Below are 26400 nucleotides of genomic sequence, written 5' to 3' on the forward strand. Positions count from 1 at the left end.
ATCACTTCATCAGCTTTACAGAGAACACACCAGTGAGGGGATAAGCATGTCTAGGGTCTCTTCTTTTGAAACAAATCACTTGTGTTGATTCTTTCCAGAAAAGTTTCCCAACAAAAACTCCCAACCCTAGAAGGAATTGTCTTACACCAAATCTCTTTAATAGGGAAAGAAAGGCCAATGGGGCTTGTTGGCTGGGTAAGGACTTTAAAGAAAGAGGCACAAGAGAAAGATCCCGATGGGGTGGGGGTCCAGATTCTAGTGTCATCCTTTTTGGGGTACAAGAAAACATTTTCAAGACGACCAAGGAGAGTTGAAATGCTGCTGTTCAAGTCCGTATCTCTAACAGCTATCCTCAACCCCAAATTCCAACCAAACCCAGAGTTTGAAGATGAGTGATGTGGACGCCGGCAGCAGCAGCAGTAATTTAGTGTTCTCAGCAGCAGCAATTTAGTGTTCTCATCCTATCTTATCTATTCAGTATTCTTGCCTTCTCTGCTTTCAGTAGTAGGGATTAGTAGGAGTCTTATCTATTCAGTGTTCTTATCTTATCAGTTCAGTAGTATGGATTAGTAGGGAGTCTTATCTTAACTTATCAGTTCAGTAGGATAGATTAGTAGGGAGTCTTCCTAATTAGCAAGGAGTCTTCCTAAAAGTAGGACTCTATCTCTTGTAATCTCCTATTTAAGGAGCTGAGAATATTGAATAAGATTATCAAGAATTTCAGTCAAGAAAAGAGAGCAGAGGAGAGTTTGGTGATCTCTTGAACAAATCACCATTAAGGCGCCAAGATAGGTTCCTCAAGAAAAGGGAGGAACAAGGGAAAACATGAGGTTTTCCCCGTGGACCGACCCGTGACGAGATCCTATGCCCGGGCCCATAACAATGAGAGGACAAGAAAGGATGAGAACATTTTTCAAATCCGAGAGGGCATAAAGTGATGGAAATTGATCCTTCAAAGGGGCATTCCCCACCCACGTTCGTTCCCAAAAATTTATGAAATTGCCTAAGTTTAGGCCATACCTGATTAGAGGGGAGAAGACTAGTTAATAGTTCATGGATGGCTTTCCAAGGTGAAGCACTTTAGTCCTCGCCAGAATTCTGGAATCCCATCCATTGCCTTCCAGCCCATGAATGCTAGTCACTTAGCCCACAACCTCTCCCTCTAAAGAGAAACTCCAAATCCATTTCCCCAATAAGGCCTCATTCTTTTTTCTAATATTTCCAAGCCCCAACTCCCATAACTTCTTACTCTTACTCACCACCTCCCAACCCACCCTCTAATCCCACTTCTCCTCCCCTGGCTCCCACAAAAAATCTCTCATCAGCTTCTCCAATCTATTAGACACCTTTGCTGGAATCTTGAATATAGACAAGAAGTATATGGGTAGATTGGCTAGAGTGGCCCTAATAAGTGTATTCCTCCCACCAAGAGAAAGGTAATTCTTCTTCCAAGATGTCAGTCTCTTCTCAAAATTTTCCACCACCGGATCCCAAAAAATCTCTTTCTTAGGGTTGTCTCCCAGGGGTAAACCTAGATAATTCAAAGACCAACTTGACACTTCACATCCCAAAACCTCTGCACACTCCCTGACCTCCCCTTCATGTTTGCTCCCACTACACAACTTTTCTCAAAGTTTACCTTAAGGTTGGACATCTGCTCAAAGAGTTGTATCACCAACTTTATGTTCCTAATCCATCTCAGGTCTCCGCCTTCACAAAACAGAATTGTATCATCCGCAAACAATAAATGAGTAATAAGCATTTCCTCCCTTCCTATCCTCCATCCTCTAATTAGCTCCCTTGAATATGCTCTATGATCAATCTCCACAGTACATCTGCAATCAATGTGAACAAGAAAGGAGAGAGTGGATCCCCATGTCTTATTCCCTATATAGCTATGAAGAAGTCAACCACTATCCCATTTACCAACACAGAGTAATGGCAATTCCGGACACACCCAAGATCCGTTTACATCATCTTCCCTCGAACCCGAAGTTAATCATAACCTCCTTCAAAAAAAGACCACTCCACCAAATCATAAGCCTTTTCAAGATCCAATTTGCACACTCCTTTTTTTGACCCTTTTGAAATTCTCCACACTCATTAGCAATTAAAATCTGATTAGTTATCTGTCTCCCCTTCACAAAAGCTCCTTGGTTTGGTGCAACTATAGATGGCAAGACTTGCTTTAATCTTAAAGACAACACCTTTGCAATTATCTTATATAGGCTATTTACCAAGCTGATTGGTTTGAAATCCTTTGGTTGGGAGGGATCTTTCTTCGTAGGAATTAAAGCAATGAAAGTGGAGTTCAACCCAAGATTTATTACTCCCCTTCTATAGAATTCATTAAACACTAGTATTAAATCCCTTTCCAGGATATCCCAATAGTCTTAGTAAAAAGCCATTGTGAAACCATCCAGGTTTGGAACTTTTGTTTTGTCCATAGAAAACACAACCTCCCTAACTTCCTCCACGTCAAATCTCCTTTCCAACCATTGCCTGTTTTCTACCCCAATATCCAGCCAATCCATCACTTCTAACCACACCCTCCCACTTAGAGGCCTTCTAAAAATGGATTTAAAATGTTCTATAAAGGTCCCTACTATCTCATTCTGGTGGGTAAGGACTAATCCATCAACTTCCAGTCTAGAAATAGAATTTTTCCTTCTCCTACCATTTGCCATAGAATGAAAAAAGGTAGTATTTTTGTTTCCCTCCTTCAACCATCTACATTGAGATTTTTGTCTCCAACTTACTTCCTCATTATGCAAACAATCCTCCAATTGTCCCCTCAAACCCCCTCTTTGTTCCTTGTCTCCCTCCTCAAAATCTCCCATTTCCTCTTTCAAGTCCAACACCTCAATCTGATCCATCAAGTCCAGCACCTCAATCTTTGCTTTCAGAAATTAGAGTTTCTTGTGAAACCTCATTCCTTCCTATTCCACTGAAGGGCTACACTTCCCTTATTTGACTCTCTTAGTAAACCCTAAGTGGAGCAGCTACATATTTTCAAACCTAAAAGGGGCTGATCCACCACACCTCCTTTCTTATTGAGAATAAGAATCTGTACAACTCAAAACAGATCGGGTTCGACTAGAGATTGGACCAAGTGAAGGTTTTATGGGCTAATGGGATCTCTTTAAGCTCAAACGCCTCCACAAACTGGATAAACTTCCTCATACATGTAGTCACTCTCTTATTAGGATTATTAGATTCCTCTATGAACCTAACCATTGAAGTCCCCCCCCCCCTAATACACCAAGGCCCTTCCCATAAGCCCCTTACATCACCCAACTCCTCTCAAATTTGTTGTCCCTCTCTGTAGTCAGTTGGTCCATAAACATTTGTTAACACCCACTCAAACCCATCCTCTATTTGCTTGAATTTCAAAGATACTGAATATTTGCCAATTAGTTCCTCCAAACCTTCAAGCACATCCCTCTTCCACATTGTTACTGTTAGCGTAGGGGTATTTCTATCTTTATACCTTGATCGATGTTGCTGATCTGTAATGTTGTGTTGAAACATGTGCTCTTAACTTAAGTAAGGGCACATAGGTCTTTTCAGTTATGTTTTAATAATAATATAAATACTTACTAGCCGACTGGGAGAAGTCAAGTTGACTCTTTCAGTTCGAACCAGAATTCTCTCTTCTCTCTTTCTCTCTTTCTTTCTTTCTCACTTTTTCTTCTTCTACATAACTGAACTCAGTCAGGCCGAACTCTAAGGCAAACCTGAATAATAACATGGTATCAGAGCTAGGTTAAATCTGCCTAGATTTCTGCTTGCCTAGGGTTCATTCTCTGCGCACCCTATCTAGGGTTTTCCTCTTTTTTTTCCTGTGTTCAATTGGAGATAAGGGAAAGGGCTGAAAAGGAGTGATCGCCCTCTTCCCTTGGGGGTCTCTATGCCTCCAGTTGGGTCGAATGTGGTCGGTTGTTGTGATTTTTGAGATCGCCCTCTCCTAGTAGAGGAAGAATAGAGGGCCGAACTGTGTGTGGCTGTTGTGTGTGAAGCGGCTGTTGTGTGTGGACTGCTCTCCTACTCGCATGAGTGTTACTTCAGCGATAAGGTAAGAGATTTCAGTGCATGATATCTGTTATGGATTAAATAGGAGGTGTGTTTCAGACCATTTGCTAGGGTTTCGGCCAATAAGTACTAGGGTTTATGTTGGTTTCTTTGTGCATTTTGAAGGAAGAGATATGATCATATAGTGGTGAGATTTTAGGTAGTTGTAGGAGTAGGGTTTGTGGTGTGAGCACACTTTTCAGCAACAACAAGTGCTGAAATCAGTTATTGTTTCTCTTACTCACCCTTCATCATAATCGTACTTGCACCCTTCATCCCATTTCTAATTATGTTTCTCTTACTCACCTTTCCGCTTTCCATCGCCAGTTTGTTACATTGTTATCATCAGTTATTGTTCCTAAGGATGCCCAGGAAGCCCTTGCCTCTCTAGGGTGGTGTCGTGCCATGGAAGAAGAACTCTCAGCCTTTCATCATAATCATACTTGGGACCTCACTGCTCTTCCTCCTGGGAAGCAAGCTGTTGGTTGTAAGTGGGTTTATACGGTTAAGTATTTGCCTGATGGTAGTGTTGAACGCCTGAAAGCACGATTAGTTGCAAAAGGGTACTCTCAAACCTATGGCATTGACTACACAGAGACCTTCTCACCGGTTGCTAAGATAGGGTCAGTTCGTGTTGTGATCTCTCTTGCAGCCATGTATGAGTGGCCACTATATCAGCTTGATATCAAGAATGCCTTTTTGCATGGTGACTTACTCGAGGAGGTCTACATGGAGCAACCTCCAGGGTTTGTTGCTCAGGGGGAGGATGGAAAGGTGTGCAGACTAAGGAAGGCTATATATGGGCTTAAACAGTCTCCTCGAGCATGGTTTGGTAGGTTCAGTGAGGTGGTAAAGAAGTTTGGCATGAAACAGTGCAAAGTTGACCATTCTGTATTTAGTCATGACTCTCTGGGAGGAAAAATACTATTGGTGGTGTATATAGATGATATTGTTATTACTGGGAATGATAACATTGGTATTGATAGGCTGAAGACTTATCTGCAGGATCACTTTCAGACAAAGGATCTAGGTAAACTAAAATACTTCTTGGGGATAGAGGTAGTGAGATCCAAGTATGGGATTAACCTGTGCCATAGGAAGTATGTGCTTGATTTGTTTGAAGAAACAGGCTTGTTGGGTGCCAAACCAGCTGAAACACCCATGGACACAAATACCAAGCTAAGCAGTGATATGGGTGAAGTGTTTGAAGACCCTGGCAGATACCGACGACTTGTGGGCAAACTGAACTACCTAACCATTACTAGACCAAACATCTCATTTGCAGTTAGTGTGGTAAGCTAGTTCATGCAAAAACCTTTGATTCCTCATTGGAATGCGGTTATGAGAATTGTGAAGTATCTAAAAGGGGCTCCGGGTCACGGTCTGATATACAAGAGTGGGGGAAAACTTGAAATAGAAGGGTATTTTGATGCTGATTGGGCCAGTTCTATGTCTGATAGGCAGTCTACTACAGGCTATTGCACGTTTCTGGGAGGTAACCTGGTGACATGGAAAAGTAAGAAGCAGACGGTTGTGGCAAGAAGCAGTGCAGAAGCAGAATATAGGGCTATGGCGCATACCACTTGTGAATTAGTGTGGCTAAGGAACCTTCTACAGGAAGTAGGGTACAACATTAACACTCCAATGAAGCTCTATTGTGATAATCAGGTTGCAGTTCATATCTCCTCTAATCCAGTGTTTCATGAAAGAACCAAGCACATTGAGGTTGACTGTCACTTTGTGAGGGAGAAGGTGTTGAATGGAGAGCTAGACACTACACATGTTAATACAGGAAATCAGTGGGCTGACTTATTTACAAAAGGCTTGAGTCGGGGAAGAGTGGACTACATATGTAACAAGCTGGGAGTATATGATATATACTCACCAGCTTGAGGGGGAGTGTTAGCGTAGGGGTATTTCTGTCTTTATACCTTGATCGATGTTGCTGATCTGTAATGTTGTGTTGAAACATGTGCTCTTAACTTAAGTAATGGCACATAGGTCTTTTCAGTTATGTTTTAAGAATAATATAAATACTTACTGGCCAACTGGGAGAAGTCAAGTTGACTCTTTCAGTTCGAACCAGAATTCTCTCTTCTCTCTTTCTCTCTTTCTTTATCACTTTTTCTTCTTCTACATAACTGAACTCAATCAGGCCGAACTCTAAGGCAGACCTGAATTATAACAGTTACTATCCCTCCTGAGGCTCCCCAAGATGGGGCAACCGCCCAATTAATCCCCCTGGCTTTCCAAATACTCTTTGTGCATTTGCTATCAAAATCAATTCTTTTGGACTCCTGAATTACCACCTGGGTCAAACCTCTTGAGCACCTCTTTAATAGTAGCTCTTTTCCTTGCACTTCCTAAACCCCTCATGTTCCAGCTTAAGATCATCATATCCACCTTTTCCTAGCTCCCCATCTACACCACCCCTTTACTTCCCCCCTTTCCTCCTCTCGCCCTTTGCACCAAACTACTTGTCTCCTTCAACATCTCTTTTCAACCTCTCCACTTCACTTAATTTCCTCTTCTTAGTTTTGCACTCCTTTTTCTTTTGTAACATAACTTTCAGCTCATTCAATTTCTTCATTTTACACCCTAGTCTTCCCACAAAGTTTGCTATAGAGTCCTCTCCACTAGAGATCTTCTCCACTACCCTTTCCTCCTCTTCCTGCCCCCTCGCCCTTTCAAACCTCACTTGGTTACCTGGGTTTTCACGAGAAGTGGAAGGTGGATTCTAGCTATTGTAGTCAGTTGCCCATCCTGTTTCGAGACTTGATTTTTGTCTGTCTCCTTGGATTGGTGAGAATACATTTCTGCCTCTTGGTTAACATAGAGGTCGCTTCTCTCACCCTGCCGCTTACGACTTTCCGGTGTGTTTCCACACAACCCCAGATTTTCCTAGTTTAATTTCCTATTAGTGCCTTGCACAGATTGAAGTTTTGGAATATAAACATTATGCCAACTGCCTTCTGTCCCAACTTCCTTGCCACGCTCTATTTTATTTCCTTCTCTTGGTGCGTCCTTCTGACCCTCTGGAATGGACCTTTGTTTCCCCTTCAACTCTCCTTGAAATAACCTTTCAAGGTTTAAAGTACCTACCTCTACCTCCACACATTCACCTCCTTCATCCACACTTCCTATACTGGTGGCTTCATCTAAACTTACAGCATAGTCTTCGTCCTCCACGTTACAGTCCACCCAACCAGCATCTACTTCCTCCCTCTCTTTTAATCTCTCCCTTGCATACTCGGAGTTCAAGCACTCTGAGGGGCAATGATCTTCAAAAGCACCTGCTAGGTTTTGGCGAGAGACCCATTGTAGAGAGTTCTCTGGAGCTGGTTCCCGCCCCTGCAATCTCCTTACCTTCATTACCCTTTGATTTAGACAATGATAAACAGGAAGCTCCATCTATTGTCACCCTGTTCATCTTAGGCTTACCCGATCCACATGACCACTTAAGTTGTCACATGGATCTTTGTTTTTGCGGCTCGAGTTTGTGGTTTAACCCATGGTTTCAAATGTCACAAAATGTCGCTAATGTTGCCCAACATATGTCGATGTCGAGGCTCACCCGACATGGAAATGGATGGTAATATAAAAATTACATTATGTCGGTCGACATTTCCTATATTTCGGAAATGTCGACCAAATCGGTCCAAATAACAAAAAAAATACAGTTTTTCCTATTATGTCGACAAGATGTCGACTAATGTCAATAGGATGTCGACTAATGTACATTAAAAATATAATATATTAGTATATTATATTAATATAATACAATATATTAATATAGATTATTCCATTAACATTTCTATTTAATATTTCAAATAAAATATTTATAAAAAGAATTAACAAAATAAAAAAAACAAAAGAATAAATTAATTACTTTATAATATAAAACATAAAATATTTTCAAGTAATAAAATATTAACTAGTTAGTATTTTTTAAAATATTTATTAAAATCAGAAAATGTTTATTAAATTTTACAATAAACCATATTCTACATTTAATATAAAAAATCAAAATAAATTTAATAAATTTTATACTAAATCATAATTTATTAAAAATTTAGTATTAAAAATCATAATAAATTCATCAAGTTTTATAAGAAATCAGAATTTATCATAATCTTAATACTACAAAAAGGAGAATCAGTTTATTAAATTTATAATAAAACATAATGTATTATAACTTTAATATTTAAAAAATCAGAATAATTGTATTTCTATTTACTAGTGTGAAATAAATATATTAGAATTTATAAAAAATCAGAACTAAAAGTAAGAAAAGAAAATATCAGATAACCTTGTAAAAACATCAAAATGCATAATAAATCAGTAAATCGTCATTTATTAATTTGTTATTGGTCTTAGTTTCTTAGCTTTATATAATGGTTGGGAATAAGATAATAGTCTAGAAATATGTATTAATGATTCTTTTATCATTTTACAAAATATCTTTGCAAATTTCCACATATTTCATAATATTTCCACAATGTCTCTAATTTTTACAATATTTCCCTTCGACATTTCCGACATTTCCAACATATGTCCTATATTTTGGTAAGCGACATTTCCATCGACATCGACATTTTAAACCTTGGTTTAACCGCCTACAAACCTAGCTTGTTCGGACAAAACAACTCGAGTAGAAAGACCAAGGCTACCATGTTTCCTTGCCACGCCAGCATAAGAGAGCACACACGTTCTGTTTAAACCTAATTCAAAAAATTTTAAATTAACTTCCTTAATTGGTTGACTTGTCGATTGGTTTACCCTTGTTGACTGACACTTTTCTATTTTAATCTCTTTCAACATGTTCGCCTCCCCCATTCCTTTCTGACCACGTGTCCTCCACCTTGCCAGCATGGCATCATCTTCAACCTCGGGAAACCTTCCCCACCACGACGCTTCAACTTTCGAGGCCACCCACACCCGATACCAGACTCCCTTGGAGCAGATTTTAAACAATCGGGGCAAGTTTTCTTGTTTTATTCCTGCAACACTTAGCTCAACTACCTCCAGGTTTCTCTGATTTATCTCCACCAAAAGTCCCCCAGGCTTTGTACAATGTGTTCAAGAAAAGACTCACACCACAGATTGAAGGGCAACCCTAGTAACTTCAACATAGAGCAACCATCTTTGACCTCCACCTCGTTGCAAATTGGAGTCCAATTTTGGACTTGTATCAGACATCCATCTACCATTACCATGTCAAAATACAACTCCATCTCGCCGATGTCAAGAACTTCTCTTTCTGCGAATGGGAGTAAGGTTCAACTCAACATCAGACCCAATCTTCAATGCAACTGCTTCCAGGACCTTCGTCCAGTCTTTCACTCCCTTTTTTGCCCTCAGAATCATCCTCCTCTTCAACTTGTTGACCCCATCTTTAACCAGTATCCTGTGCTGTCCAAAAGAGCATGCAACTGCAACAGCAAAAGGCGGTGATCTCTTCTCCTCAATAGTCTTAATCTCCTCAGTTTTGCTCGCCTCCCCCTGAGCCTCTTGATCTTGCTTTTCATTGTATTTGCCAAAGTCCTCTTCCTCTGCTTCCTTTCTCTCCGCGGCAACAAGAAAGGACTGCATCTTTCCCACGAAGGCCATCCAACTCGTTTGCTTTTTCCCTTCTGGTACACACACCATCTGTCTTCCTTTAGTGCCAAAGAACTCGGTTATGGTAATATACCATCCCTTCTTATTCCTTCTGAGTTCCAATTCAAAGTTCTTCCATGGTAAAGTCATGGAGTTTTTCCAGCCTTCTTCCTTAATGGAGTTAAGTGCTCCATCGACAAATCCTTTCATCCATAGAGTTGCATCCTCCGGTAAGAAGATTGTCGCCCTATTGCTTTCTCTGATCTTCAGTGCATTCTTACCTTTGGACCATCCCTGTTCAAAACTGAATCTCTGCTTCAACCACTAGCTCAGACTTTGAGTGCTCCATCTGCCTTGTACAAAAGCACTTTGAGCTTGACTAATTAGAGAAGGGAGTATAACTTTGATCCTCAAGGATAAGACCTTCATCAGAATTTTGTAAATGCTAGTCACCAAATTGATTGGTCTAAAATTCTTAGGATGCTTAGTGACTGCCTTCTTGGGAACAAGAGCTAAAAAAGTGGGATTAACTCCAGAGCTAACAACAAAATTATCCTCAAACTCCCTAAAGACCTCAAATAAATCATTTTTAACTATGTCACAGCAATCTTGATAAAAGGCTATTGTAAATCCATTTGGCACATGAGCCTTAGATCTATCCATTAAGAAAACTACTTGTTTGATTTCCTTTCTTTATGTAACTAATTATCTATGCCACATGATACATAAACGTGATTTGAGTAAGGCATACTTGTATACGCAATTTAGATGCAAGCATGTAGAAATACTAAACATGAGTGCATGGTTTCCTACATGACCATTGTGTAAATGTAACACAATATGCAATTTGATATCTTGGTGATGTAGGACCAGCTCAGTTATAGTCCTTAGAGAATGTTGAATGCTCTTCTTTGATAAGAATTTTACAGTTTTTGATAGCTGTAATGGCTTCTTGAAGGAAAAAGAGAGAAAATAGGGAGAGAAAGAAGAGAGAAAATACCTGGAATCACTCACAGGGTGCCTAGAATCACTCTAGAGCATGGGAATCACTCACCATAGTTAGCATAAGCTGAAGAAAATTCAATATACTTCATTGCTCTTTGTGTAAAACGTCCATGCATATTTATAGAATTTAAACTCAAAATAACCCTAGGAGTCAAACTGTTAGACTCATAATAGTTCTAGGAATCAAACCATTAGACTTAATAATCCTAGTAGGACTCAAACTAAGCTGTCATATCCAATTTCAATTCAAAGGAGACTCGATAACTCTAATCCTACTAATGCAATGACTTGGAAATTTTAAACATAAACAAACTATAAATAGACAACCAAACCTTATTATTGGACCCTATAGAAATTTGTAAAATGGCAAAAATACCCTTGGTATTCAATTAAGTCCAAATCCCAAGTACCATCACTATGCCATATCAGGACCTGTTGTAAGGCCTTCTTCTTTCTAGAACAAGTCTTCAAGGGTGCTGATTGATTCCTATCGTCTCTCAATGGCTTGAAAGAACTAGACCCCGACGAGTTAAAAGCATGGTACCTTTCATAAAGATCTGGGTTGAGACAATGAAAGTCTTCAGTAGTTATCCAAGAACTCTCCAACATAGGTGATGTAGGCGCACATGCCATTCCAGGCAGCAACAATAGGCTTTCCTTTCCACTTAAAAGAATCCACATGTCACCAACTTATGTTAGAATACTATCTCTAGTTCTTTCCACTCCACATAGTATTGGTAGCGTTCAATGTGGAATATGTCAATTCCAGTAAAATTTCATGTTACTATCCATGGAAGTGGAAATGGAAGTATGTCGTGGAAACTATTCTTGTACTCCACAAAGTGTTGGTGGTGTTCATTGGGGAAATGTTGATTCCAATAAAATTTTGTGTCACTACCCATAGAAATGGAAATATGTCATGGAAATATTAGGGAAATTAGGGACATTTTAAAACTATACATACCATAACCATGTCTCCCTCTTGATAATTTACCAACCATCAATGAATATCAACTCTAGCCATGTATAAATCATTCTCAATGCAATTTTCCTCCTAACATCCTCATGTATCTCTCTTATGTGCCTAGCAAATGCTTCTGCTTCAACACTAGTACATGTATTTGGTGGTAAGGTAACTAAGTCAATTGGCCACTTAGGCTGAATACTAGTCACCAATTCAAATGGACTTCTTCTTGTGGATCTATTTACTGAGCTGTTATAAGCAAAGTAGCAAACTCAACTATTGGAAGCACTAGATCCCATCTATAAGTATGATCACCAACTAGACATCGTAAAAGATTTCCCAAGCTTCTATTCACTACCTCAATTTGATCATTTGTTTGGGGGTGAAACGATATAGAGAATTTCAGCTGAGTATTGAGTAGTTTCCAAAGTGTCTTTCAAAAATAATTCATAAACTTGGTGTCCCAATCTGATACAATAGTAGAAGGCACTCCATGAAGTCGAACCACTTCTTTGTAAAATATAGTAACGATATGTGAAGCATAATGTGTTTTGCTACAAGGTAAGAAATGAGCTTGGAGAAACGATCCACCACAAGATAGATTATGCCATGACCCTTACCAGTCTTGGGCAATCTAACGACAAAATCCATGGATAAATCTTGCCATGGTTCATGAGGAATAGGTACGGGTGTATATAGCCCAATGTTCTACTTCCATACTTTGGCAAGATGGCATGTCCTGCATTGCTTTATTATACGAGCAATATTATTCTTCAAACTAGGCCAATAAAAACTGCCTTCCACCATTGCAATGGTCTTATCTCTACCAAAATGACCTGGCTACACCTCCAGCACATAACTCCCAAATAACAAAGTTTTGTAAAGAGGTATTTTGTAGACATATGCGGGTTTCATAAAATAGATAACCAATATATAGTGAAAATGAAGGATACTCATCTTGCTTCCTAGCTTGTAACTTAATATAAATTATGCTGAAATACTTGCAACCAGCATAGTCTTGGTTTAGTTGATCAATACCAATGACTTGGACATTCATGGAAGTATGTAAGCCATCCACCTTAGCATATCTGCCACTTTATTCTCATTTCCAGCTTGGTGCTTAAGAACATAAGTGTATTCTTGTAGGAATGAACCCCACTTCCAATGCCTATAGTTTAGCTTCTTTTGCGAATTCAAGTACTTTAAAGCTTCATTATCTGAATAGAGCACAAACGCACTTCCCAGCCATCCGACTTGGCTTCATTTACTTTCTCACTACAAAATGCAATGGGATGTCCTTCTTGCATGAGAACCCCTCCAATTCCTACATTGGATGCATCACATGCCACTTCAAAGACCTTAGAGAAGTTTGGAAGTTGTAAAATAGGTGTCTCTCAAATGCTTTTGTTGCTGACTTGGTCCCAGTGTTTTAAAAGGGTAAGGTGCAAAAAAAGCGCAAGGGCCAATTTGCACCTGAGGCGCAAGGCGAGGCGCACGCATTTTTAAGCAAGGCACAAAATTACAAAAAAAAACTAAAAAATAAAAGCAGAAGTCAGAAAATTCAAAAAAAGGCCAATTTTTTTTTACAAAATGCAAAAAGTATTGAACATAATGTTAATAAAAAAATATAAACTTAAAATTTAAAATAAATGTTTTAAAAAACCTATTATCTAAAATTAAAAACATAAACATAACATGTAAAGCATATTCAAATGAAAATTTAAAAATAAAAGCAAACATATAAAGCATTTTCAAGCATGTAAAACCTACAATCTCTTTTTTTCCTTAATTGCATTGCTTCAAGTACCTAATGTGATGTAAAACATATCACATTCTTGATTCTGAGTCGCCTTTGTACCACACCCCTAGAGGCAAGCCCGAACAAGTCTATGTTAGGTTCTAAAATTCTTATTTCTTACATAAAAAAAATAATGATTTTATAATTTTCATTGCCTTTTAAGAAGATATTTAATTGCAATGAATGAATGAACAATATTAGCAAATAGGGGGTTCTCGGAGCCGAGGCGCAAGGCGCATTAGGCATGCTCCTTTTGAAAGGGGTGTGCCTAGGACCTGGGCGAGGCACATACCCCAAAATGCGCCTCACCTATGCGCCTAGGCACGCCTTTTAAATCATTGCTTGGTCCAATTAAAGTCACCTCTTTTCATTGCATCAACAATTGGAGGCATGATAGTGTTGAACCCCTTAATAAATCATCTTTTAAAAGTTGCTAGGCCATGGAAGCTTGGTAGGGAGGGCCCATTCTATGACAGACTTTACTTTCTCGGGATCAACACTTATGCCTTTAGCAAAAACAACAAACCCCAAAATATAACTTTGGGTGTCATGAAAGAGCATTTCTTTAAGTTGATGTAGAGTTTCTCTTGGCGTAAAACTCTCATCACTTTACATAGATGATCAATATGCTCTTTTGGACTATGACTATATATAAGAATATCATCAAAATAAACAACTAGGTAACAACTAATGAAGGACCGAAGCACCTGGGCATCATCAACATTAAAGTACTAAGAGCACTGGTTAGTCCAAATGACATAACTAACCATTTGTATAAGTCATCTTTTGTCCTAAATGTTGTCTTCCACTCATCACCAAGCCTAATCTGTATTTGATGATAGCCACTCCTTGGATCGATCTTAGAAAAAAATATCACTCCAATCATCATATCAAGCATGCCATCAAGCCTAGGAATTGGGAACTTAGACTTGATAGTAATCTTGTTAATTGTTCTACTATCAACACACATATGTCAAGAACCATTTGTCTTTGGAGTGAGAAGAGCTGGAGCAGCACATGGACTAAGACTTTCTCTAATAAAACCTTTCTTTGGGAGGTCACCAACTTGTCATTTAAGTTCGGCGATAAGCGGGTAAGTTGGACAATTGTGATCCTGGTTGCGAGTCAATAGCAATGTTGAATGTCTTTCATAGGGGGTAACTCATTAGGTAGCTCTTCTAGTGCCAAATCTGAAAACTAATCCAACACTTGGACCATTTCTTTAGGTATTTGAGTAAGTGGAACAACAATTGGTTGCTTTGCCTCCTTGGATATTACAACATATACAACTCATGTCTCCTTGCTTTCTACTTCAAACTCTTTTTTGGAGAGCAAATGCAATGGCTTTTTCTTAGATTAAACAACAGACCTTTGAAAGTCTCTTTTTGAGGTGGCCTTGCATGCCTTTTAATAACTTCTAGTGACATTGGCTTCATGATAACTCACTTCCCATTAATTAAGAAGTTATATGTTTTCTTCCTTTCACAATGGTAGATATCCCTATCATACAACCAAGGCCTTTCAAATAATATGTGTCCGACATTCATAGGGACAATGTCACACCAAATAGAATCAGAATAACTACCATAAGAAATAGTAACAAGGGCTCGTTTAGTTACCAGAATTGTTGTCTTATCAACCCAAGCAATGTTGTATGGTTGTGGTATCAACTTTAGCCGATCCACAAGGCCTTCAGAAATCACATTCATACTATTGCCACCATCTATAATAAGCTTACAATACTTGTCTCCACTCTTCACTATAGTTTGAAATATTGTTGTACAAAGCCAATCTTCCTTGATTTCTTCCTTTGGAGATGCAAAAAAATGCCGAACTACACCAACATAGTTGTTGTTTTCATCTAAAGCATCATCATTAGTGAAAGAATAATCCTCTTCTTCAGCTAAGTCATCACCTGGATCATCTACCACTTCAATGCCTTCTTTATAAATGGTATTAAGGCTTTTGGTAGGACATTGGTAAGCCAATATGGCCCTTTCCTCCACTTCTAAAGCAACTAGCATCAGGCTGTTTTTTTCTGAGTAACACCACTAGCAACTGATTTATTCTTATAGTCAACCCCTTGATAAGGTCTAGACCCACTAGGCTAGAGCTGACATTAGAATATGCCGACCTAGAAGTCTTTCCCCATCAGCTTGCTTACGATTTGCATACTCTGAGCTTGTGATACAAATTGCCTTGTATTTGTCTTTAAACTCTTCTCAATTTTGACAGCAACTTGGTAGGCATCCTCCAAGTCAAAGACTCAAGCAATTACCATCTCTTTCTTGATTTCAGCCCTTAGTCCATTCTTGAATCAAGCCAACTTTTGCCTCTCTCTTTCAGTAGTCCATAGGTAGGTGCTTGTCCCTCAAATGTTCTTCATTTCTGACCATGTAGAAATAGGACCATCACCTCTATTCTCCAATCGTCGCTCCATGATTCTCCACCACACTTTCACATGACCACCAAGCTTCATACGTGCAAATTTGCTCCTCTGATCATCAATCATGTCATACCAATCAAAAAATTCCTCTAGTGCTGAAGGGAAGGGAGATCCATCATATGGATGGTCGAACCATATAGGAAGGCTAAATTTCAAAAAATTTCTTTCTCCCTTCTAGGAATTCTATTCCCAATTTTAGAAAAACTGCATTTTCCAAGGATCGTTCTTGAAACAAACCAGACCAAATCTAGACCAAAGATTAGGGAGGGAGATACCTGATACGGAATCCACGTAAATGCTCCTCCCAATGTAGGTGTTTACATCCAAAGAGAGTGCCAAATCCGTCCTCCACTGAAGATGACACAGCTTAGGATGAGGCAAGATCAACAAGGAGGTTCTTCAGCAAGAATCACGCCAAGGATGTGAGCATAGCTTCAAATTATTTCTTCTAGCAAGAAATAAAATCGAGATCAAATCTTGACCAGTCCAAGACGGAGATCGAATAGGGTAGGTGGTGGAAAGAACAGAGAGAGAAAAGCAAAACTAAGAATTTTGAGTTGAGTGCTCTGTGAAGAGAATTCACCCTCCTATTTATAATCCTCTTTTGGATCAGCTTCCTAATCTGATTAGGAAAGAATTCTTTTGATTCAAATCTGTATTTGAATCTGGATTCTTAAATGGATAAGACTTATCTTATCCATCAGCTAATCCTATTCTGATTATCAACCCAATTTGTCACCTTTTATTTAATCTAATTAAATACCCAATTCGATGTGGGCTTTTAAGGCCCATTAAGCTTTCAGGCTCACTTCCTTTAACTGTCGGCTAACTTGGTTCTCTTTGTATGGCGTGGGACCCTAGCATTGATCTCCACAAAAGCCATATGGGTTCAGCCTAGCCTATGTTACAAGGCCTGGCCAAATAAACCCCTAAACCCATCAATATAGGCTCATAGTGGGCCCAACATCTACACTAGATAGTCCCCGAGTCCAACCACCTTATAAAGGCTCAGGGACTATGGACTTATGTGAGATTAGCCCATCAGGTTTATTATCCCTAAATGGTTTTACACTTAACCTATCAACCCTTAATGATCATACACTGCCCGACAAGAGAGGACCTCTCCCTCAGCTACAAAGGTACAGTGTTGCACTCTCTACTCACATGGATCACATGAATTAAAACCTTTTGCAAACAATTTGAAACTATTATATATAAGTATATCTCTATATAAACATATTTTGCAAAACCAAATTTCAAACACATTTGAAATCCACTACCTGCAGTTTAAGTTTTCATCAGAGAGAGTGCATTCCCCGATCATTCACTTTGTCCGACAAAGAGGTTGATCCTGTCACTATGATTACCCAATCAGATGAATTCTCAGACTGCCCCAATATACCCAGGTTTTGACCCCCTCTAAGGATTTCACTGATTGGCATATCAAAGGCAGCCTAATCCGACACCTAGTGAAGTACCATAATCAAGTCTAGGGGTCAGGTGTAACATTCCAGTTTTGTCCATCTATCTCCAAGGTCCAGGGCAATACTGGAATTTGGTCTGGTTCAGGGTTTCAATAAAACCCACACTGCATGTACCTCAAGTCTCACCCTGGTAGCTGAGACAAGCCACCCCAACCAACTTGGCGGCACATCAGTGTCAACCATGGCAGAATAAATCTCTCATGATCTATCCAACGACTGTGAAGATTCTAAACTAACACGAGTCTCATAAGTGTCCAATTTAAGGGTATTACACAAAAACACACCAAATCACATAAATCAATTATGCACTTTTATTCATTTACAATAAATGACAATAAGTACATCAATTTGATTGGAGCTAAGGGCATACACTGTCTAATAAGTGCAGCCAACCAATATAAAAAAAAATTGAGGATCTAAGTCTCCAATGAAATCAAAAACATCCCCTTTTACCTTCTTGGCTATATCATCTGCATAACCACCATGTTCAGCCTGTTCCATCATCCCATCAAATAGATTTGTGAGCGATGCTTCTTGATCAATCCCTTGATGGGTACTTGAGTCTCAATTAGCTTGTGCAGGTTATACCCTTGTGCAGTTTGCAGCTCTTTGTCGTCCTCTAAGATAAACAAATCCTTCATCTTTACCATTATCATCTTCATCAACAAATCCCTTGTTTGGTCTTCCATCCCTTTAATTGATTAGGGGTGCTTCTTGCTGGATTTCTTCTTCTTTAGCTTCTTGAAGCTCTTTTGCTTGTGCTTTAAAGGTTTCGACTTTCAATTCTCATGCAAAGGGTAGACATCATTGAATCTCTGTCTATCAGTCAGCCAACACCTATACTACTTGACACATGTAGCCATGATGATAACAGCCTACAACCTTGGCTCTGATACCAAACTGATAGGATCAGCTCAGTTCTAGTCCTTGGAAAATGTTGAATGTTCTTCTTTTGATCAGAATTTTATGGCTGTTGATGGCTGGCTTCTTGAAGGAATAAGAGAGAAAATAGGGAGAGAAAGAAGAGAGAAAATACTTGGAATCACTCACAAGGTGCCTAGAATCACTCTAGAGCATGGGAATCGCTCACCATAGTTAGCATAAGCTGAAGAAAATTCAATAAACTTCACTGCTCTTTGTGTAAAACGTCCATACATATTTATAGACTCTAAACACATAACAATCCTAAGAGTCAAATTGTTGGATTCATAATAGTCCGTCCTAGGAATCAAACTGTTAGGCTCAATAATCCTAATAGGACTCAAACTAAGTTGTCATATCCTATTTCAATTCAAAGAAGACTCAAATAACTCTAATCTTACTTATGCAATGACTCTAAAATTTTAAACATAAAAAAAAACTATAAAATAGACAATCAAACCCTATTATTGAACCCTACAGAAAAATTGTAAAATGGCAAACATACCCTTGGTGTTTAATTCCCAAGTACCATCATTATGCCATATCAGGACTTGTTGTAAGGCCTTATTATTTCTAGAACAAGTCTTCAAGGGTGCTGATCAATTCCTATCACTTGGTCAGAGTATATAACACAAAAACTATGCCCTTATTTAAGTTGATGTACATGGTTGTAAGTGTTCATTTGTTTCATAGATCCATCCAGATATAAAGAAATTATGCAGATATTAATGATAATATAGAAATTCATCACATGAGTTTTTGATATGCCAGACTTCTCCCTATATACTTATATTTTTGTATGTATACAACTATACACGTATTTGAGTGTGTGTGTTGATTTTGATACATCCTATTTTGATAAACCACATACATCCCTAGTGAAAACACAAAAAACACACCTCTTTATAGTGATAGCTTTTATTAAATTTTGAAGCTGCAAAATATTATATTAATAAGCAAATGTGAAAATGTGCCCTTGTACACTAAGGGACAGTACAATCGAAGTATATAATAAATGTCTTTTGTATTTACATATTTTATGAGAACAAGATATCTTGATAAAAAATATCCACTGTATCATATCCCCCTAAACAGCCTGTGAGTCACAAACCAGGTCAAAATGCAGGCACATCTACCAAACATGTTCCTATCTAGGACAAAATGCATAAAGTAAAGCTACTGTTGAATGAATCATCTTGAAATCATGCAGGAAAATTAATAGAGAAAAGGTCTTGTATTTTTTAAGCATTTAACTGCCAAATTTAGATATTATATGCAGGAGAACTAGAAAGCATAGTAACCTGTCTTAAAACAACAAAAGCTTACACACAATGTAGTTTATTCAAATGACGGCCAACCTGAGTAACAGCCTCCCCAAAAGCTACAAATGCAAACTCTCCACCAGGTGCAAGAAGAAGACCAACTCTTATTGCAGCTATGATTGAAATACCAAAAAGTTTACCAACTAAAGCAACCAATATAGCCTTGCCACTAATCAAGAGTCCCAGTGTTCCCAAAATAACTGGAAAATTTGACACAAGAAGTTTCGGATCAATGGACATCCCAACCTGAAACCCCAGAAGAAATGAAAAAAGTCAATTGCAGATATCCAAGTGAGATTCCATAATAATATAGGACAGTTAAATCTCTGATAAAGAAAATTTATTAAGCAACAATGTGATGGGAAAAAAAGAATAAAATGGAATAGTTGACCAAAAATAAATATTAAATGCAACAAACTAAGTATAGAAAAGAAGCTTAAGGGACAGCAGGGCAGGTTAAGGAAATGAATATGCTAAATTGTTAGAAGATAATGAAAACAGCAAGAAAGCAGGACATTCAGAGTGGATTAGCATGGCAGTCTTTGAAAAAGAGTAATCAATCAGAAACCCTTGGGTATGCAAACAAGAGCACTGAAATCACAATCAAATCCATACCGTCATGAAGAAGAGACCCAACAGAAGCCCACGATATGGTGCAATATCTGATTCCACTTGCAAGGAAAATTCAGTTTCTGCAAGAAGCAAGCCAGCCAAAAATGCTCCTAGTGCCATAGAAAGCCCAGCCTGTTCCAGAAGAAAATGGGAAGCATAAATTTTAGTTGGAAGTGTATGGGGGAAAATTAACAGCAGTAGTGCACCTACCCTTGCTGTAAGCAGGCTAGTCCCTAGAATAACAAGGAGTGTATTTGCAGAAAATATCTCTGCATTTTGATTCTCTGCAATTTGCTTATAAATTGGTCGAAGCAACTGCCAAAACACAGGAGGGAAATGTAAATAGGAACCCCATGCTCAAATAATAAAGTAAAGTAAAATGTCAAAAATGACAATCTAGATTCCATAAAAAGGTTCAAGCTTCCCAAACATGATTCTCATCAAAGAACATAAAGAATAAAGTTTGTACAATTCTGTCATTTCTTTTTCTTTAAGTAATGGACCTTTGTATTAAAAGGAGGGAAAGGTTCCCTCAGCAGAACATTCACAGTAAGTAAAGTCCATACAAGAAAGAAGATGGAAGATACTGTTAACAGTACATGTACTTAGAGCCATAGGGACGCCCTAATATAAATAGTAGAGCTGGCACCGCCAGCTCTCTTCTCTCTTCTCTCCTTCCTCTACTCTTTGATTTCTTCCAGGAATCTTGGGTCTGAAGGCAGTTCAAAGATTCCTTGTCTTCCTACTGTTTTCTTTCTGGATTAAATACAGGATATTCACATTCACTGATTTTGAGGAGATCAGCTATTTTTTTCCCCTTCTCTTAGCCATGTACCAAGATATAGTCTGAGAAGTGGTGACAGCCACTGTGAAGGTGTTGGAAGTGTGCTCCCATCTTTTTGGTGGATCACATGATCCTTGTGCATTCAGGTGAGTGCTTTTGTAGGTCTGGAATGACCTGTACCTGCAGTAACATAAAGTATGTTCTTGAAAAAGTAGTGATCGTATGCCCTAGAGGAGAGGTTTTTGATGCTCGCAGGGCCTATCTAGACCCATCCTGATCTGTTTCTTGTCACTTTTTGACCCTCTATCTGTTCCAGCAGTGTTCCAGTGCCTCGTGTTATATGTGGAGTGTACTGAATACAATTTTTAAGTGCTGTTTGTGTGAGACTAAGGGGTCTGCTGCTTGCTCTTCTATTGTTTCCTGTGTGGCTGGACAGTAACAACAGCTCTCTGCCCATGTCTCTGAAGATTCAGCCACTTCTGGTGTGTCTGCTACTCATGGTGGAGTGAGTAGGGGTATGATCTGAACTTCCCTATGGCTGTTATTTCCCTAGATGAACTTAACTACCTAGAGTGGTCAAAGGGGATTAAACTTTACATAACTGCAAGAGGGAAGATAGGATACATCAATGGAAAAATTAAGGAGCCAAAGTCTGGGAGTGCAGAACATGATAAGTGGAACCAAGAAAATAGTATGGTGATGTCGTGGCTTTTAGTTTCTATACTACAAGCAAGGAAAAACTTTATGTGCACAGAGACAACTTATGAAATTTGGAAGCAAGCTCAATTTACATACTCTGAGCAAAGACACTATGTATAAATCTATCAATTGCAAGTTGATCCTCTACGTGTAGACAAGGGGAAAGGAGTCACTCAGTTTATTACTCCAATTTGACCTCTATCTGGAGGGAGTAAGATCACTATCTGAATATGAACTGGAAGTGTGATGAGGATGCCAAGGCCTACAAGTCTCTAGTTTCCCAGGGACAGGTTTTCGCTTTTCTTTTGGGGCCAAATGCTATGTATGAGTCTATCAGGGTGCAGATTTTGAAAAGCAAAGATCTCCATTCAGTCCAGGAGGTATATTCCTTGGTACAATCAAAAGGGAGGAGGAATGTGATGAATAGTTCAGAGGGGGGGACCGGTTGCTTTGGCAGTTAGTGGAGGTGCAAATGCAAGTGGTGGAAGTTCCTTTAAGAAGGGTGATTTTTAGAAAAAGGTGGATGACATCATGACAATGATAAACTTTGGTGTACTCTTGCCAGTGGTCCAGACACACTAGGGACACCTGTTGGGATCTCTATGAAAAGCCTAAGTGGGCTCAAGAATTAAATAAGAAATCTATCCAGAACAAAACAAGAAGCCTAGTTAGAAGGATCAGAAGTACAACTCATCAACATGGTGTCACTTAGGAACATCAGACTTCAGGTTCCACTATGTATCAAGATCTTTGTTCTAGTTCAAATCCCAAGAAGATATAATTAACTCGTTCTGTGACCATCTAGAGTTGTATGGTAGGACACTTCGTCATATGGATTCTGGCACCACTCCCGACTTCCCTTGTGTCTACATCAAGTAACTCTGCCACATCCTTCCATATATCTCATGCTTCAGAATCTCCGGGGTCATTGATTCTAGAACCTCGAATCATATGACAAGCAAGTCCAATTCATTTCAGTCCTATAACCTACTTTCTAGGAGAGATAAGCTGAGACTAGCTGATGGTTCATTCTCCACCATAACTGATCAAGTAACCATTTCTCTTGCATTTAGCCTTACTCTCAGATGTATTGCATGTACCTAAACTTCCCATAAACTTGTTTTCCATGTGTAGCATTACAAATTCAGCGAATTGCTTAGTAACCTTTTTCCCTCCTTGTGTAATATAGGATTTGATCTCGGCGGAGACAATTGGTAGAGGTAGTATGGTCGATGGTCTCTATGCGTTGTCTTGGAGAATAAAGCTAGTTTTGAAGCCACAAAGTCTGGTCTTACAGCTACAAAGTTCTATGAGTCAATCCAATATGAGTTAGGTTTATTTATGGCATAGTCGTCTTGGTTATTTGAATTTTGAGTCATTGAAAATTTTGTTTCCAAAATTGTTTAAATCAGTATCCCTGATAGACTTGAAGTGTCAAACTTGTCAGCTAAGCAAACAATGTAGAAATCTTTTTCCTTAAAAAAATAATAAAGCTGAATTTCTTTTTCATATTGTTCATTTTGATGTTTGGGGCCCTATTACTTTACCTTCTAAGACTGGCTATACATACTTTACTACGCTTATTGATGATCATTCCAGATATGTGTGGGTGCATCCAATGTGGTTAATAGATAAAGTTCCAAAATTGTGAAAGATTTCTATAGAGATGATGGGCCGAATGGGCCTTAGTTTCTTTTTCTCTTCAAGTAATGTTTATGACTGATGTTTGTTAGTAGTGGGCCTTAGTTATGGGCATGTTTTCCTTCTTTTATTATTGCCTTTAGTGTTGACCGCACTACTAAGGGTGATCATGTAATTGTCCTCATCTTTACAATTAGAGAATAAAAGATAGTTGGGATTTGAAGAGGGGATCGAACCACTCTCTCTTCTCCTTCCCTTTCTTCCATCTTCTACCTCCATCACTTCTCTCTCCCCCATCTCCTTCAATCTTCTTTCTTTTTTTTTTGATAAATGATTGGAAATTTATCCATGATAATCAGAATGATATTACAATATAGCCTGCCCAAAGGAGAGGCACGAGCTGGTACCTCTCCACAACAACAACAAAGTACTACCTCAGACTAGGAAAAGAAAGTTTACAGCACTGCCCAGAATAAACGTTCCCTTGATACCCCTTTTTAGCTAACCCATCCGCTATGGTATTAGCTATTCTACCCACCCACTAATAATTAACAGTCATGTTCCTTGAAAACCAATTAGCTTTCCTCATAAGATCCCTGTAGCACCAAATAACTGAAGCTGGGTTTTTTAACCAATTAGCTTTCCTCATTATTCATTAGAACCTATTCACTAAGGTCCGAATCTTGTTATCACTAAATCTCCTTCAATCTTCTTCTTCTCTCTTGTTTTTCTTCTCTTATTTTAGATTATTGTAGTTGGGATTTTCAACTTGGTATCAGAGTGGCGGCCCTACCTATTCTCGTCTACTTAATCCTATACATAGTAAATGTGAGCAAGAAAAACCAAAAAACCAAACCGAATTGACGAGATTGAACTAAAAATTCCGGTTAACCAAACCAGTCAAATCGGTTTTAGTTCGGCATTTTTAAAAAACCGAAGGTACCGGTTCGGTTTCAGTTAACCAATATAACAAACCGGCAGTTAACTGAACCGACTGGTATACATATATTTGTATATATTATATGTATATTTATGTATATTATATACTTTTCATATATATTTCTATTATCCATATATTATAAATTAATAAATATGCATGATATATACAAATATATATTTATAATATATAATATATTATTTATGATTTAAAATAAAATATTTTATATGTAAATCTATTTTTATTATATATTTATATAATTTTTTATAATACATATTATAGATATAAAAATCTGAAAAACCAATGAACCGAACTAGTCAATCAATTAACTGATCAACTATGGTTCGGTTTCGGTTACCAGTTTTCCAAAAGCCAGTAGTACTAGTTCGGTTTAAAAAATAAGCCTACATTTCGGTTAACTGAACTGTGAGCACCCCTAATACACAGGTTGTATGGAGAGTTGATTGGTTAATTGATTAGTAGGTGTTCATCCCCGTTAGAGGAGGTTTTTGAAGAGATTGCAGTGCTGATTTGAGGCCCAAGGCAAGTTCTTGGAGAGTTTCCTAAAAACCCTAGCTAACTGGAGAGTTTTCTGATAACGGTTTACTAGTCAAGACTTACTATCCTAAGTCTAGAACTGCTCTTCAAACAGCCAAATCAGGGTTTTCACCTGACCTGGCAAAATGGGAGAAAGGAAGAAAGTCTAGCCGCTCCTACTAGAAGCCACAAAAACCTATCCAACTTGGATTGATCTCAATGATGATAAAAAATCTTTTGTTCTATCCCCAAGCGCCACTTCCAGACTATCTCTATACTGCGTAGATTCAAGAACAACAACAATAATAAAAAGAGTGGGATTGAGAAGTGTTGTAATGCCAATGTAGCCACTTCCTCTGGGATTCAAAAGGGTGTTGGTGATGAGAAGTCAGTGAGGTAACAACTTGTAGCTACTAGAACAGAGTATGAGACTCATCAACCACATAAGAGTCCACAACTGCAGCTAGTACATCTTCAGGAAATGGCTCCCATCACATATGCCCATTCAGGTATTCGTGCTACTACGAATCATGCTTCTATCTCAGGTAATCGTAGGATCCCTTGGATAATTGATTCTAGTGCCTCTAACCATATGATTAGTATGTCCCATTTATTTTCCACCTACTAGCTTTTATCTGGTCGAAATAAGATCTCCCTTGTTAATGGTTCTCTTGCTCCTATCTCTGGCAAGGGCGACATCAAAGCTTCAGATACCCTCAACTTATCCCCTATCCTTTATGTTCTTAAACTAAACACTAATTTGCTTTTAGTTAGTAAATTGACAAAATCCTTGAATTGCAGTGTGGTCTTTTTCCCTTCTTACATGTTTTTCAAGACATGGAATCTCAAGAGGTGATTCGGAGTGGCCAAGAGGCGAAGAGGATATACCTATTGGACATGCCTAGACAGAATCAAGTATAACCTTCGATAGCAACTTTTGGTTCAAATGTGTAAGAGTTAGTCGGTCGTTTTATGTTATATCATTATCTTTTGGGTCATTTTTTTCTTTGTTGAGTCATTTGTTTCCAGCTTTGTTTAAGGAAACTAAGTGTCAAGTTCACATTGTAAGCCATGCGAGTTGTCAAAGCATTGTAGAAGTTCTGATTTTGCAATTAACAAAAGATCTATAGTTCTTTTCCATACTGTTCACTCTAATGTGTGGGGGCCATACCATTTATTTTGTATGAGTGGTTATAAATATTTTACTATGTTTATTGATGAATTTTCTCGTTACACTTAGCTTTACCTTATGCATTCCTGTGTTGAAATACCCAACGACTTGTCGATTTCCACCTCTCTATCAACTAGAGTCTTCAAGTCCACTCCTCTTAGCTCTATTGCCTTATCCCCCGCTGTCACTTGACTTCGGCAGAAACCTCTTTTGAGATAATATCGGGTCGATTTGTTTTCTCTGAACGATTATGCCTTTTCGAGTCCATCCTTTGGGACTCCATAGGAGAAACCTTTCCAGACCCTTCGGAAGAGAGACAACTCCAGACACGAGTTCTCAAGACTAGGGGAGTTATTTTTAACCCCTTTTCTTCTGTAAATTCTTTTATACTTATTGCCCAGTCCAACTCC

At 38.5% G+C, this 26400-nt stretch overlaps 1 protein-coding gene across 1 annotated transcript in view; it reads right to left on the reverse strand.

The window, feature by feature from the left end:
- LOC148848582 (K(+) efflux antiporter 2, chloroplastic-like) overlaps positions 1-26400 on the reverse strand; it is a 67557-nt gene that overhangs the window by 11024 nt on the left and 30133 nt on the right. The window contains exons 11-13 of the mRNA XM_088949111.1: positions 20432-20536; positions 20225-20353; positions 19646-19855 (exon numbers count right to left, since the gene is read on the reverse strand). Of these exons, the coding sequence (XP_088805237.1) occupies positions 19646-19855; positions 20225-20353; positions 20432-20536 (444 nt within the window). The remainder of the gene's footprint in view (positions 1-19645; positions 19856-20224; positions 20354-20431; positions 20537-26400) is intronic.

The sequence above is a fragment of the Nelumbo lutea genome, chromosome 6 (genome assembly GCF_056320005.1).
Source record: "Nelumbo lutea isolate HS-2025 chromosome 6, American lotus-T2T, whole genome shotgun sequence".
NCBI lineage: Eukaryota > Viridiplantae > Streptophyta > Magnoliopsida > Proteales > Nelumbonaceae > Nelumbo > Nelumbo lutea.